The sequence below is a fragment of the Cucumis melo genome, chromosome 12 (assembly GCF_025177605.1).
Source record: "Cucumis melo cultivar AY chromosome 12, USDA_Cmelo_AY_1.0, whole genome shotgun sequence".
Taxonomy (NCBI): Eukaryota; Viridiplantae; Streptophyta; class Magnoliopsida; order Cucurbitales; family Cucurbitaceae; genus Cucumis; species Cucumis melo.
Window position 1 is genome coordinate 698,086 of NC_066868.1, and position 16,751 is coordinate 714,836.

Consider the following 16,751-nt stretch of genomic DNA (forward strand, 5'->3'; position numbering starts at 1 on the left):
AAAATCTTCTTCTGATCCAAACAAATTTGATGAAGCTTGTCTGCATCAAAAGCCCAATAATCATCTGAACTCTTTGTAGTCAATGCACACAAAATAATTGTGACTATTCTTGAGATGGCAGGGATCGTAAGAATTAGGAGCCATAAACAATAGAATTTGCAAGAAAAATGAATATACATATGCATAGAGTAGAATACAACTTGTGAGGATAAAAGGACAAAAGATCAAAGAATTTCGGAGTATTGTTTAATTTTCTTTAATTCTTAAGCAGCCTTGAACTTGGAAGAAGGAATGGATGAACACACAGAATATGGTCGTGTTGATTTGTCGAAACCTAGAACTCAACTTGATGATAAGAAATTAAGACAAGTCCCACAGTTAGTTCAGTTTGATGGACAAAAGGTGTTAGGTTCGTTCATCACCAGTTCTCAAGTAAAATAAAGGGGTTTTAACTCAAACACTACAAGAAATCTGGCCTTTAATGTCGGTTTAAAACCGACATTAAAGGCCTTCAATGTCACTTGGCGACCGACATCTTTGCGAGTGTTGTTAAAGGGCTTTAATGTCGGTTGGGCTTTAATGTCGGTTTATAACTGACATTAAAGACCTTTAATGCGGTTATAAACCGACATTAAAGGCCTTCAATGTCGGTTATAAACCGACATCTTTGAAGGTGTTATTAAAGGCCTTTAATGTCGGTTCATCTTTAATGTCGGTGGATAACCGACATTAAATATATCTTTAATGTCGCTTATGATACATCTTTAATGTCGTTTTTCCACCGACATTAAAGATGTCTTTAATTTTTTTTAACCGACATTAAAGCTGTCTTTAATGTCGTTTTGAAACCGACATTAACGATGTCTTTAATGTCGTTTTTTCAAATTTATTTTTATTAAATCCTTGCATTATTGTCCATTTTGTATGACACCAAATAGTTAAAAATGAAATCTTTTGCTTGTACATATACAAAATGAAATCTTAATAATGTGTACATTTATATACAACTTGGATCCAAACACAGAAATTATGAAGCTTAATTATTACACTGATCATCCTTTGAAAAAAAAAGAAAGAAAGGAATATATTGAGAGAGCAATAACTAAAACTGCAACTAATAGCAAACTAGAACGCTTCACAAATGACTAACTTCAAGATCTTGTCACAACGATGAGGGTCTGGCTAATTGTACTCACTTGCAACCATTTCTTCTATTGCAGTCATTTGTTTAGTGATAACTCCCTGTAAAAGACATCAAGATGGTTGAATTGATAACTAACAATGTTAAGACCTAGTTGTTAGTAGAAATATCAAAATATCAAAATGAGGATGATATGATAGTTCCAAACAAAGGCAAGATTTTGTTAACTTCCCATGAACAAATTGTTATCAACTTTCTATTCATGTTTTTGAAAAACCAAGTCAAATTTTGAGAAATAGTCACCACCATAATAGTCTTTTCATTGCCAAACAAAAGAAATGAGACTCTAGCTATACTATTTAAATGAAAAAGGTTGGTCAGCCATGCAAGGTGCAACAATAGTTATAAGTTATAAATTTCTGCAAAGACTGCAATCAAAAGGTCCCACCACGACCATGCAAACTTAAAATAAATATTCTCTAAGATGTCTCCTCTCGATGATATTGATACTTAGATAACCAAAAGTGCCCAAAGGCAAATACACAATCCTCTCCTCCACGGAGAATTTACTTCAAAAACAAGTTAGCCTCTCACTCTAACAAACAATTATTTATGTACACACTAACTGGAAAACAGCCCCCAACTCCCTCTCCCAAATGGTCCCCACAAATACTCTCTCATCTCACTCAACACTTCCCTCCCCAGCAGCACCGGTTTCACCTCCATTGACCTTTTTGCCCCTTCTTTGATATGTAACTTGAATTGGTAGCCAAACATATTCTACCCGTGGTATATGAATTAATGTAACTATCAAGTAACTACAACTCTACAAGAAACTATAATTGGGAATTGAACTCAGACTCAACAACTTCATTGACTTAGAATAAAACATAACAGTAGCAGAAAAATGGGGCCAAGAACCTAAGAAAAGTTCTTGAGAGGTTCTGAACTAAAACTCAGCAAACACGGGCAAAAGCGGTGTTCATGGAAAGTGCTCGTGTATATTAAAAATATTGACATACACATCTATAAACATTATATATATTGAAAATATTAAAATATCACTGGAGGCTACAATCAAAGGTTTTTTATAAGATAAAGGAATAGCTCCAGCCAATTCATGACAAAATATACAGAGAATTCAAACGCAGATGTAAAATAACTTACTTGAGGATAAAGATCACAAGTTCCCATCTCCTTAACAGCTAAAGGCAATCTCTCTCCATCAGTAACCTATGAAGCAAAAAAAGCACACAACTAAGGCCACACCAGAAACAATTTAATGATCAATAAAAGGTTACAAATAAAACCATTCCAGACCTCAAACATTAAAAATTAAATCAAGCATTATCGTAAAACATAACAAATACACGAGCATTTTCCTCTAAGCAATTTATTCTAGAAGTCCCTTCCCACAAAATTGAAATGCTAACCATGTGATACAAAGTTGGGATTTTTTTGGGGCCAAAATCTCATTTTTAAGGTGTCTTTCTCAAATGAAAATTTCACACTTCTGTATTCATAGATATGGAAATTTATTGAGCACAATTTATTTGATCCTTCAACTGCTAAACAAAAACAGAATGCATAATTCATGAAATCTAAAACTATATTTCAACGTTGAAAAGATTGAAAATACCTTTAGTATATATTATATAATCATCAACTAAATGTTTGGTAATTAGTTTAATTACATACAGATGTTCTAATATATTATGTTATACATATGATTTAATTCATTAAAGCAAAGCAAAATGAATCATTCATAATTCATATTAAATATTAATTCATGTTACTTGGGTAGTAGCATGATTTTTCAAGACAGGAGATTTTAAGAGATATTAAGTTGATTATTATACTTTATAAGATATTTTCTTATACTTATCTTTATGGTGGAGTTCTCAAATGTAGTTCAATAATTCACTGTTACGTAAAATTTTCATTTTAATTGTTTTTAATTATTTTTTAAGGTGGTAGAGGAGTGGAAGCATAAAATGGTTAGAGGATTTGAACCTCTCACCTTTAAAATAAAAGATCATGAAAACGTTGTTGAAATAAGTTTGTTTTTTTGGTAGGATTAGACGTAGTTGATGCTTGCATATGTGTTGAAGTGTCAATTAACATCTTAACAAAATTTCAAATAGTATCACTGTCATCTTTTCAATGTGTGTACGTACTGAGTAAGAGGCCGAGCAGACTACGTCCATTTAATGCATAAACTACATTGTAATTAACAATAACAATTCCGCCTCCAACATCAAAACTCCACACATACCTTCATACTTTTATTTTATTCTATTCTTAAATACCCTTCCTTTCCAATCTACTTCTTTTTCATGCATTGCTTTTTTTTTTCTTTCTTTTTTTTTTTTAAAAATACTACGTCATAAGTATAAATAAAATATATAAATGGAGAAAATTAAAATCAGGAGAGATATACATATACAAATTTGAATATTAGGCTCCTACCCCATTTGCCATATATCCCCTCAAGGTTGTTTCCATTTTCTCTACAAATCTTTTTCTGCGTACAGTTGGAAACGCTGCTCCCCTTCCACCCCTAAACACAATAACAACAAACCAGTATCTTTGAAGATTTTATTGACGAAGTTTCTATTTCAAAACCAAACTCTACATATATTTATTCATTTCATAATATAATAATATATATATCATTTCATGCTATTGATTGATCCTTCTAGCTATTATATGAATTAACCCTGTCCTTTGGGAGTAAAGTAGAGTAGTTATTGTGTTGGTAATTATCTATATTCGTATTCTATATTTGTTTCAACCAAAAAGGAATCAAAATATCAATTGGAGAATTTTATTACCTATAGATTCTATAATGTTATTCCCTCTTCCTTTCTTTTTCTTTCTTCAAATCTTGTTTAAAAAGATTATCTTTACTATTATTATTAAGTCGTCTACATCTATGCGTTACTCATAATTTTCATATTTTATAAAGTAATGAAAACAACCGTGGACTATTTATCCTTCGTAAGACCGATATTTACGTCATCAAAATTATATTGATTTTGAATGATTAAAAATATATTTATATAATAGATAAGAAGAAAGCATGAAATTTTCAATATATCTCTTTTAAAATAATATCTTTTTTGAGTTTATTATTTTTGGTTAGTTTTCAATTTCTTTTTATTGGACTGAATTCCTGTTTGGGTCCACACTATATTAATTGCAAGGTTTTTTATTTACTTTTTTTTTTAAGTGAGATTCTTACCAATTCTAACTCGTTTGCTTAGGACACCTAAGCAAATCACTCCATTAAAGTTCAATGTGGTGGTCTATAATCAACCACATTTTAATGACCATAACCACATAGCTTCGTATTACCATAAACAATATAAATTATACGATCCTCTTTGTACATTTTATTCATTCCATAATAATAATTTAAAAAATCATCAAAATCAATCCTCCCCTGTTTCCAATTTTCCCATCTTTCTGTTTCTTGGCAGAGGGAAAACAAACAAACAAACAAAACAGAAATTCCCATGCCTTCTTCTTCCATAGTCTTCCGATGGCTCAGCCTCATTGGAATCATATGGCTTCAATCCATCAATGGCACCAACTTCAACTTCCCCTCTTACTCTTCTCAACTCAAACAACAACTTTCCATGTCACAATTACAACTCAACAACCTCGCATTCGCCTCCGATGCCGGCAAGCTCTTCGCTTGCTTCTCCGGCCTTGCTGCTAACTATTTACCTCTTTGGTTAGTCCTCTTCATCGGCTCGTCTCTCGGCCTCATTGGCTACGGCGTTCAATATCTCTTCATAACCAACCATTTCCACTCTCCTTCTTATTGGCTCATCTTCTTCCTCACTGTCTTAGCCGGAAACAGCATCTGTTGGATCAACACAGTCTGTTACATGGTTGCCATTACAAACTTTGCGTCGTCCAATCGCCAAGTCGCTGTTGGTATATCGACTAGTTACCAAGGATTAAGCGCCAAGGTGTATACGGATATCGTGGGTTCAATATTCTCTAATAAAGACTCTTCGAAAACAGCTGAAACATTTCTTCTACTGAACTCTGTTTTACCCTTGGGGGTTTGTGTATTGGTGTCTCCATTGGCTAGATTTGTGAAAATAGTGGAAGAACAAGGAAAATTGGAAGTTGGGTTTTTTGTAATCTTTGTGATAACCATAGCCACTGGGACTTTTGCAACAATTACAAGTGTGGGATCGGTTTCCAGAATGTTGTCGGCATTGAGTGGGCTAGTTGGGATTATGGTGTTTTTAGTTCTTCCATTAGTGGTTGTAGTTGAGGAGAAAGTAAAGGAGAGAGTAGAAAAAGGGAAAGAAGGAAGGGTTTATCATTTTACAGTGGAAGAGAATAACGATGTAGAGAGAATTATGAGAGGGGAAAATGAAAGGAAAGTGGAAAGAACAGATGATGGCGAAGCAATGGAGGAGATTGGAGCTAAAGAGATGGTGAAAAGAATAAACTTTTGGTTATATTTTGGTGTTTATTTATTTGGTGCAACATTGGGATTGGCATTCTTAAACAACTTGGGACAAATAGCAGAGTCTCGTGGAAGTTCGAGTGTGTCGTCATTGGTTTCTTTGTCGTCTTCCTTCGGCTTCTTTGGCCGCCTCCTGCCCTCAATTCTCGACTATTTTCTGTCAAGGTAAGGTCATTAATTTAAGCTTTTCTATTGTGGCCTTGTCCGTATGTAACCTACGTTTTTGTACAAATCATCCAAACCAATTTTTAAAATGTACATAATTTTAATAGTGAAGTGGTGTTGGTGCAGGAGGAATAAGTTTATGAAATCAAAGCCAGGATGGATGGTGGGACTAATGGGAGCACTATGTGGAGGTTTCTTCCTTCTATTAAGTCCAAGTGATACGAGCCTTTGTATGAGCACTGCCATAATTGCAATATGTACAGGTGCAATTACTTCAATTTCTGTGTCCACAACCACTGACTTATTTGGGGCAACTAATTTCTCAATAAATCACAATGTTGTTGTAGCCAACATTCCTTTTGGGTCATTTATATTTGGTTATATGGCTGCTTTTCTTTATCACAAACAAGCTGGCCATGGTGTTGCTGCTGGGAAATGCATTGGAGTTGAGTGCTATAGAACAACTTTTTTGATATGGGGTTGCTTCTCTTCTTTTGGTACTTTCTTAGCTTTGCTTTTGTTTGCTCGAACTAGAAGCTTCTACTCTACAACAGACTTATCTTCGCATATCTCACCAAATTAATTCTTCTATTTAGATTATCTTTTGACTTCTCAAGTTTTGTAGGTTAGTTTAGAGATGACTCTAATATATTTCAATATATAATACCAACATTACATTAAAATTATACTTCCTATACCTTTTTATTCCTCTCTATTGTAAAATATGAAATTGACTTCTACTTCGAAAATCACCGTTATGCTTTGTTGTATTCTCAGAAGGCAATGTATTTATTTTAGAAGGTTAATCTTGTACAAATATCATATTAGAACAGTAATTAAAATAAAAAAAGAAAATTCAAAATTGATTGCTGTGTATCATTTGAATCCTAAAATGTTAGTTTTATAAATGGTTTTGATGTTAGTTGTGCACTGCACGTGCTCATGCTACCTTCTCATTTTCCTCACCGGTGGTTGAGTATTTGTACCCCACGTGGTAGGCTACTCCCTCAATAAATTCCAACTTTATTATCATTAGATTTTTACAATATTTGTTAGCACATAAATCAGACCTCTCTATTCAAAATCCTTCCCAATTTATTCTTTTTATTTTAAAATTCTGCCAATTTTTTATTTTTGGCTTTCAAATTATTCTATAAAACTCTCAACTGATTTTTATTTTCATATTTATTATTATTGCTATTATTTTTTAGTTTTTGACTAATAAGTCATTCATTTATGAAATCTTTTAATATAACCAAATAAATCAAAATATTAAAAAAAAAAAAAAATTCACCATCTATCAATGATAGGTTGCTATAGATTAACTTGTGTCATGAAAGACATAAATAACAATATAGGAATAGTTGGAAATATAGCTATTAGATTCAAAATAATTAACTATATAACAATAATTTTAAAAAATTACAAATATAGCAAAATTTGTAAAAAACTATCGATAATAGAAGCTTATGATGGATTGTTATGTCAAAATACATATTTGGAATTTTTAAGTATTAATTTTTTTCATAAAATGTTATCCATTATAGTTATACAAACAATCTATCATAGTCATGTCAAATAGATATTTTGAACGATTTTGTCGATTTAAAACAATTTCCTTTGATTTATTACATCCTTAAGATCTTATGGACATACTGTATACAAATTAAATCAAAAGTTTAGTCTTTATTATATATAAACATCAATTTTAATTATAATAACTTTTATCAATTCTTTTAAATACATAAGGGATCTTTCACCATAAAATTAGAACTCTATGAACTTATTAAATACTTGCAAAACTTATGAACCTATTAGATATGAAATTAAAAATTTATTTACAAACCAACTATGGTTTTTAAAGTTTATAAATTTATTTTACAAGAAAGTCTAGGATTCTAAACTGTAATTTACATACAAATATATGAATTAAGATTTATCGTTTCGTTTGGATTAACAACAACAATATACGAAGCATGTAATTCAAAACTGTAACTGCCTAGTTGAGATATGTTTAAGTGGATAGACTTATAGAATTACCTAAACTTAAAACCATTTGATTTTTTATTTTTAAGAATTATGGTTGTTTTTTTCCATTTCTTAAAACAATCTTGAAATATACCGAAATATATAAAATTAAAATTTAAATTTTGATTTTTTTTTTCTTTTAAGGAAAAAACTTACAAAATATAAATAACGAAATATTGAATTCAATAGACGATAGTAATGTTTTTCTTTTAGATAAAATATGTGGTGAGAGATCATCAAACGTCTAGCTTTGAGGTTATTACACATATTAGATTGAAACATTTTTAAATATAATAAAATAAATTAAAATATTTACTATACACAACCAAATTTTAGATATTGATAGACACTAATAGACTTCTATTATTGTCTATTAATATGAAGCATGTTAGTGCCTATCATTAATAAAATCTAGAATTTTGTTTATAATTTATAAATATTATGTCAAATATATCATTTTTTACAATTTCTTTGTTAGATCTGAAGTAAGTAATATTTAAAAGTGGTTATTATAACTTAATTTAAAAGGAAAAGTAATTATTAAATGGGGCTAACCAAATAATAGGCGTGGTTGGTTTGTATTAAATTGGAATTAAATGAAATTGATAATGCAATACAACTGCATATAATTCAACTGGAAACATACAACGACTCAAAATGATTATAGCATAAGACGTTGTTTATAGTTTCATCACTAACTTTTCTTTGTTTTCTTTTTTTATTATTATTATTATATATACTTAAACACACCTCCACAACATTCTATGAATTACCTATCTCTCTAGTGGGTGTGAGGTGCAAAACAATATATGATTATTTTATTTTTTTCTTTAATTTTATATTTAACAAATCCTCCATTTATTCCACAACTTACAAAATTTGACGCATTAGAATCTACTAGATATAAAATAAAATTTAATTTTCTAAATTTTTTATATTAGACGAAGAAACATTAGCATAAAATTAAAACTTAGGAATTTTTCTGGACATTTTTTAAGTTTAAAAATCTACTAGAAAAGTTAGAGCCAATTACATACATATACAATATTCGAACACAAAACAATAGTAATTAATTATTAACTAAAAACATTAGGAAATATAGTACAACCTTAACTTTGTTACATATCACTAGCTATGATCTATCGTTAGTAAATCAATCTATGATTTAGGTTTCTCACTAATAGATATATATGTGGAGGTCTATCAATAATATATGTCTATTTTCGTTTGATCAGAGAACGTTGATATATTTTGAGAACCAAGATTATTACATAATTGTACTTCCTATATCTTATCAATTTATTATAAAATTGATTGAAGGCATGTATATATTCAATAATAACCATTTAAAAAAAACGAGAGCATTTCGTAAAGAAAGAAGAATTGAGGGGCGCAAAAGGACTTCACCTTGCAACGTAGGAGAATAAATGTTTTGTGTGTTTTGCATTACAAGTCAAATGTGGGGGCCGCAGCATTCAACTTCCTCTGCATTTACGAAACCCATCTGCCAAATATTTTCCTGGGACGGCACCGTTTTGGCTCATGTAAACATGACCTCACGCCCACGTACCACCCATCAATTCATACCCGAAATCACTGAAAATGTGGGGAGCATCGGGATCAGAGGAAATCTGAGAAAGGAACGAGAGTAAGAAGTATGAACATGGAAAAAAACGTTGAAAACTTCTTCAATGAAATGTGTTTGATTTTGCAATTAGAATCTAAAATGCTCAATCAAAACATAATTTTAAAATTAAAATATACTACAAACTCATTCCTTCGTCATTCTTGTTGTTACACTTCGGTCTTCAACACACGACTTATTCAGATCCGACAAATTGGTACGTTAAAAACAGAACAACAAAGGCAAGATAGATTGTTAATGGAACGAAAACTGCAAAACAAAAACAAGGTTAGTAGACAGCTGAGTCATGGAACACGCTTTCTTTAAGACGTTTCGCGGCTCTACTCTGGATCATGCAAACAAAATAATGTCCCGTCGTCCCTAGGATAAAACAACATCTTCTTCAATTGATTTTGCAGAAAAGCCAACTGGAATCAAAATATCTCAAAATGATAGACGTATAAATAGCTCTCGGGAAACTTTTGTTATGACAGAAATAAGAATGAGAAGTCATTTTCTTGTGTTTTGGAAGAGATGAAAACTGAGGTACATATATAGTAGTGGAGGATAGGCCAACGGTCAGAAAACGGTCAAATTAATTAAGGCGAAAATGTTATTAACGTTATCAATTAATTACCAACGGTAATGAAACGTTAATCACAGTGAATTCTTAACGGTAATAAAACGTTTCACAATTAACTAAAACGTTTTAAAAAATTTAAAGAAAGTTTTATCTCTCCTAGCCCAAGTGACGAACGACGACGGTGCGCGTGTGGAGATATAGGCATATTTACATTTGCCTATCTCCTTCCTCCTTCCTCCTTCCAAAACTTAGGTACCATAAGTGCCCAAATTCATTAATCAATCAATGGGTATATGAAGGAGAGCCTTCACATTCCAAAATAATAAATGTGGGAATGCTTGAGAGAATAAAATAATATTATTTTTTCTTTTCACAAATTTTTCATCCAATAATCCCCCACTTGAAAATATTTTACTATCATTCCCCCACTTGAATTTTTTTTAAGACATTTTTATGGAGTAGTGTTTGTTTCTATAGTGTTGTGCTTAAGTAAAGGTGTCTGATGACTTGAACCTTTACATAGTGATAATAGTTTAGAGTATTGTAAAGTAACTCGTAGTTTTGAACTTTACTTCTAACGCTGTTGCACACACAACATTATTTGAGTGAAGTTCTAAAATAGTTTGTGCTTTATGGCTTTGCACGTATATCCCAGTTCAGTGAACTCTCTAGGAATCTGCCCAAAATTCCATGGGAAGCGGCCCTCACTTCCACATTGACAAAGGTGAATCTATCAAGAGTACTCTTGTAGCTAGGTACCCTGCTTGATATCAAGTATAGATTTCATTAAGAACAAAGTTCAGCCTCATCATACGCTTCAGGATGTCATGCTAATCACTAAATCATAAGAATGGAACTTCTAATTATTTAGCATGATTCTTTTCATATTACTTGTGATCAGTTATTACCCATTGAACTTGTTTCTTGAGATCTCCAGTCTTTCAAGTTCGGTTTACCTCGCAGTAATTCAAGTTTTAACAGGCTTGAGTCCCATTCTTTCTAAGGTTTTAAAAACCTTCTCTCTAGCGAGTCCTTTCATCAAAGGATCAACCAAGTTATCGTCAGACCGTACATAATCCACTACCACTGCACCAGTAGTGAACAATTCTCTAATGGTACTGTACTTACAACGTATCTGTCGTCTCTTACTGTTATAATAACGGTTATGAACTTTTGCGATAGTTGCAGTACTATCACAATGGATTAGTATGGTTGGTATCGGTCTTTCCCATGTGTGAATCTTTGATAGTAAGCTTCGAAGCCGGCTTTGCTTCTTCATTAGCAGTAGCTAGTGCTATCTTCTCTGACTCCATCATTGACCGAACTAAGATTTTCTGTTTCTTGGATTTTCAAGCAATGGCTCCTCCTGCTATATTAAAAATATAGCCACTTGTAGTCTTTGAGTCATTTGAGAGGAAATTCCAATCAACATCTTCAAGTACAACTGAAAACTTATTATAATGTAATCATAGGTTGACTTTTCTTAAGGTATCTCATTATTCTCTCTATTGCATTCCAGTGTTCTATAGACTAGGTTTGTTGGTAAACCTACATAGTAATCCTACGATGTAAGCTATATCTGGTTTAGTGCAATCAGCCGCATACCTCAAACTACCTATGATACTAGCATACTTGGATTGGTTAACATTGTCACTAGTGTTCTTGAATAATTTAGCACTAGAGTCATAAGGTGTACAAGCTGGTTTACTTTTGAAGTAGTTGTATTTCTTTATAATCTTTTCTATGTAATGAGATTGATCTAAGAAAATTCCATTTTTCAGTTCTGGTAATTTTGATACCTAAGATTACATCAGCTTCAACTAAGTCTTTCATGTTAAAGTTTACACTCAACATAGATTTTATATCATTTATGAAGTGCAAGTTTGATCCAAAAATTAACATGTCATCTACGTATAGGCATATGATAATACATAACCTACCTTTAGTCTTACAGAAGATACATTTGTCACTCTCATTTACTTTGAATCTTTTTGACATGAGTAAGTTGTCAAACTTTTCGTGTCATTGCTTGGGAGCTTGTTTTAGGCCATAGAGGGATTTATCTAGTTTACAAACTTTGGATTCTTGGCCGTGAACTAGGAAACCTTCAGGTTGTTCGATATAAATCTCTTCTTCTAAATCACCAATTAGGAAAGCAGTTTTAACATCCATCTGATGGATTAAGAGATTGTTTAGGGCAGCTATAGATATCAACACTTTAATTGAGGTGATTCTAGAGACTGAAAAAAAAGTATCAAAGAAATCTATGTTTTCCTCGATCTAAATCCTTTTGCTACTAATCTAGCCTTATACTTATTTACTAATCCATCAGGTTTGAATTTCTTCCTTAAAACCCATTTGCAGCCTATGGGTAAGTCAACTAGGTGTCAAGTTCTATTGGATTCAAGAGAGTCCATTTCATCATTGATAGCTTCTTGCCATAAATTGACATTTATTGAGGATAAGGCTTCTGTTAGATCTTTTGGATCTTCTACGTTGTACGTTTCCAAGTCTTCTCCAAAGTCTTTTATGGTTCTAGCTCTCTTGCTTCTTCTAGGTTTAGAATCTACTTCCTTTTCCTGGGTTTTGATCCTAATTGAAGGTATACTACTGAAACTTGAGCCCCCACTATTTCTAGATTTAAAAGGAAATCTATCTTCGAAAAAATCTACGTCATTCGATTCTATGATTACTTTGTTTTCTAAGTCATAGAACCTATAGTGGAATTGTTTTCTAAGTCATAGAACCTATAGTCGAAAAAATAACATCTTTTCTTTCCACCTTTTGTAGTGTGCCCCATCAAATCAGAATGGTCGGTTGAGATCTGAGGACATAAAATTAGATTGAAATTGTCCGAACATCATAGTAGAAAAGAAAACATCTTAAAATCATTGTTCCACTTCGGTCTTCAACACACGACTTGTTCAGATCCGACAAACTGGTACGCAGAAAACAGAACAACGACAAGACAGATCAGTACTAGAACAAAAAAAGTAAAACAGAAACAAAGTTAATAGATGACTGATTTACGGATCATGCTCTCTTTAAAACGTTTCACGGCTCCGCTCTGGATCGTGCAAACAAAATAATGTCCTGTCGTCCCTAGGGTAAAACAACATTTTCTTCAATTGAGTTTGCATAGAAACCAATTGGAATCAAAATCACTCAAAATGACAGATGTATGAATAGCTCTTGAGAAACTTTTGATCTGACAGAAATAAGAATGAGAAGTCGTTTTCTTATGTTTTGGAAGAGATGAAAACTGAGGGATATATATAGTAGTGGAGGATAGGCCAACGATCAGAAAACAATTATTAACGTTATCAATTAATTACAAACGGTAATGAGTTAATCACAATTAATTCTTAACGGTAATAAATCGTTTCACAATTAACTAAAACATTTTAGAAAATGAAAAGAAAGTTTTAGTATATATATATATATATATATATATATATATATATAATTTTATCTCTCCTCGCCACGCCCGACAGATGAACGGTGGCGCGCTCATGGAGATGAAGAATATCCTGTCGTCCCCAGGATAAAACAACCTCTTCTTCAATTGATTTTGCACATAAACCAATTGGAATCAAAATCACTCAAAATGACAGACGTATGAATAGCTCTCGAGAAACTTTTGTTATGATAGAAATAAGAACAAGAAGTCATTTTCTTGTGTTTTGGAAGAGATGAAAATCGAGGGATATATATAGTAGTGGAGGATAAGCCAATGGTCAAAAAACGGTTATTAACATTATCAATTAATTACGAACGGTAATGAGTTAATCACAATTAATTCTTAACGGTAATAAAATGTTTCACAATTAACTAAAACGTTTTAGAAAATTAAAAGAAAGTTTTAGTAAAAATATATATATTATTTTATCTCTCATCGCCACACCTGACGGAAGGACGGTGGCACACTCGTGGAGTAATAGGCATATTTACAGTTGCCTATCTCCTCTCTTCTTCCAAAACTTAGGTGCCACATTCCGAAACAATCAATATTTGAGAGAATAAAATAATATTATTTTTTGTTTTCACAGATTTTTCATCCAATAATTGTAAACAAGCTGTAGGTGTTCATGAATCATGGGTTATCGAGATGCGTCAGTCTAAAGGCACATTTTTGGTCCAATTCAATTATTTAGATAATGTAATATTTTGGTTAAATTGATTCGAATTGTTTGGATCATTTCGGAAATTCAAATTCTTTAAATTTGGATGGCAATTTGCCTCCATTATTTATTCCATTTTTTATATTAGAAAGAGTAGAACAATATTATGTAAAACACATTTCATTTGTTTTTAATTAATTAATTAATTAATGTAATTCAATTTCAATATAATGTAAAACTATTTTCAAATATAGCAAATGAATCAATATATTTACAAAATATAGTAAAATATCACAATCTATCTACAATAGACAACCATATCATAATAAACACATATATTAGTCTATCTTTGTTTATCGAGATCTAATATAGACAAATTATAATATTTTGTTATATTTGTAAATATTTAAAAAAGTTTTGCAATTTAAGATAATTTTCATTAAATAAAATTAAAATATGAGTAAATTGCAAAAACCGCACCTAAAGCATAATGATAGTTATAATTATATCCTTAAACTTTCAATAATAACAATTGGACTCTTAAACTTTTAAAAATGTAAAAACTGGACCATAAAGCTTATAGTAATCGTAGAAATTAGACCCCCAAACCATAAAAATTGAGTCTAAAAATCATATAATCGATATAATTTATACAATTATGTAACTTTGAGGAGTTTAAAGGTCGAATGTCAAAATCTGGATAAACTCGAGAACCTGAATTTTATTTTCAAAAGTTTGGGATAATTGCAGCAACTACTATACTTTAGGGGTGATTTTTGTAATTTGTTACTAGAATAAATATAAGTATACATGAGGTTATCTTATACAACTATTTTTTTCTTAAAGTTGAACGCCTCTAGTAGTAAACACATACCAAGAAGATTGGATACACATTCAAAACCTGGCTACCCTTGCAACCATGGTTTCGTTCTTTTCTCCTTGGTTTACATGTTTTAAAAACCATCAAATCCATGTACCTTACCCTTAATATAACATATTGACATAAACTCATTAGTATATATTTTTTTACTATTATAATTGGAACCTCAATTTGAGAGTGAGCTATAATAATCCATTTAGCTCACTCCATCCAATCGAAGTTGGGCCATCAATCCTTATAATGATGGGCTTTTAATTAAAATAGCATAAATTGTTATATCATATTACACAATGGACCTTTCTTCTTAATATATTACATAAAAGTCCTAAATAAACTACTTTATTTCACAAAAGAATGAGCCAATTTACTTTAATACCCATATTTGTTTAATGTAAACGAAATAAAATTGAAAAGGAAAGTTTTGGAGATGCGTGAAAAGGGAAAACTATTTGCAAGTATAAGGAATTTGCACTTTGTTCGACGAAAACTACCATTATTTTTTCAAAAATCTACTAGTCGTTTGCCATCTTCCATTCTTCGCTCACATTAGGGTTTTCATTCTTTGTCTCCAGCAATGTCGACACCGTCTTCCATTGTATTGCGAATCAATCTTCCATTTCGGTGAGTCTATTTCTTTAATCTTATATGAAATAAAATGGGGTATATTTGCAACGCAACCTCGAATTTCTTTAAAGTCTGCAATTTTGGCCACCCTAACGAAATATATTAGAAATATATGTCACTAATAATTTATTGTTGTAATTAAGAAGGGGTATATATATATATACTAAATCACTAAAAAAACATATAATCTTCTTCGGTTACTGGATGTCCATATATATGTATTATGGTAAATAAGAAGGGGTATATATATAAGAAATCACATAACATACTCATATTCATCGGTTATTGTATGTCAATTTATATGCATTATTGTATATATGAAGGGGTATATATATATAAAATCACAAAACACATATATCACATTTGTTCGTTACTGTATATCAATTTGTATGTATTATTGCATATATGAAGGGGTATATATAAAATTATATGCATTATTCACAGAATAGACAATTCATATTCCTTGGCGACTGTATGTAAAATTATATGCATTATTGTATATATGAAGTGGTATATATCTAAAACAAGTATTTTGGAATATAAGGTTAAATGTTCTAGGAAAACTACAATGTAATGGAATATTGAAAAATATAAGGAATTGAGGAAAAGAACTAACTGAAAGTATGAGGAGATCAAAAGTTACCGTCGTCGGTCGAGGAAGACAACTAACTGAAATTGGTGAACAAATTCAATAAGTTGCTGGCGGCGGAAAGTGAATGATGTACTGAAATTTGATGACTATAGATATTACTAGTGAGAAAATTGAAGAAGTTGACGGCGGCAGTAAGATGATTTAGCCGGCCGATGAAGAATTAATCAGGAGCTACTACCGAATTAATCAAGGTGGCGAATGAACATTTAGTACCAAATTAATCAATATCTATTTTGAAAATTATATTCATATTAAAAGATATATTATTTGATGATAAATGAAAATAAATTATAAAAGGTAACATTTTTTTATTAATAATTAACATTTTACATTAATTAATATAATAATTAAGAAAGTTATGAATTAGATATTAGATATTAATGATCAATATAATGCAAATAAGAAAATATATACTATTTAAATTCGAAATAACTATATAAT

The 16,751-nt window shown here is 31.2% G+C and overlaps 1 protein-coding gene across 1 annotated transcript; it reads left to right on the plus strand.

Annotated features, from left to right (window-relative positions):
• The first annotated feature begins 4,538 nt into the window (after positions 1 to 4,538).
• LOC103497028 (protein NUCLEAR FUSION DEFECTIVE 4) lies at positions 4,539 to 6,662 on the plus strand. The gene is made up of 2 exons (XM_008459085.3): positions 4,539 to 5,798; positions 5,925 to 6,662. The coding sequence occupies exons 1-2, from the start codon at positions 4,660 to 4,662 to the stop codon at positions 6,379 to 6,381; spliced, it is 1,596 nt and encodes a 531-aa protein (XP_008457307.2). The 5' UTR covers positions 4,539 to 4,659; the 3' UTR covers positions 6,382 to 6,662.
• The last annotated feature ends 10,089 nt before the right edge of the window (positions 6,663 to 16,751 follow it).

What these genes read in the sequence shown, in the direction of transcription:
- LOC103497028 (XM_008459085.3), top strand. Translation starts at nt 4,660, where the DNA reads ATGCCTTCTTCTTCCATAGTCTTCCGATGGCTCAGCCTCATTGGAATC. An exon ending in CTCGACTATTTTCTGTCAAG is followed by an intron (nt 5,799 to 5,924) that starts GTAAGGTCATTA and finishes GTGTTGGTGCAG; the next exon opens with GAGGAATAAGTTTATGAAAT.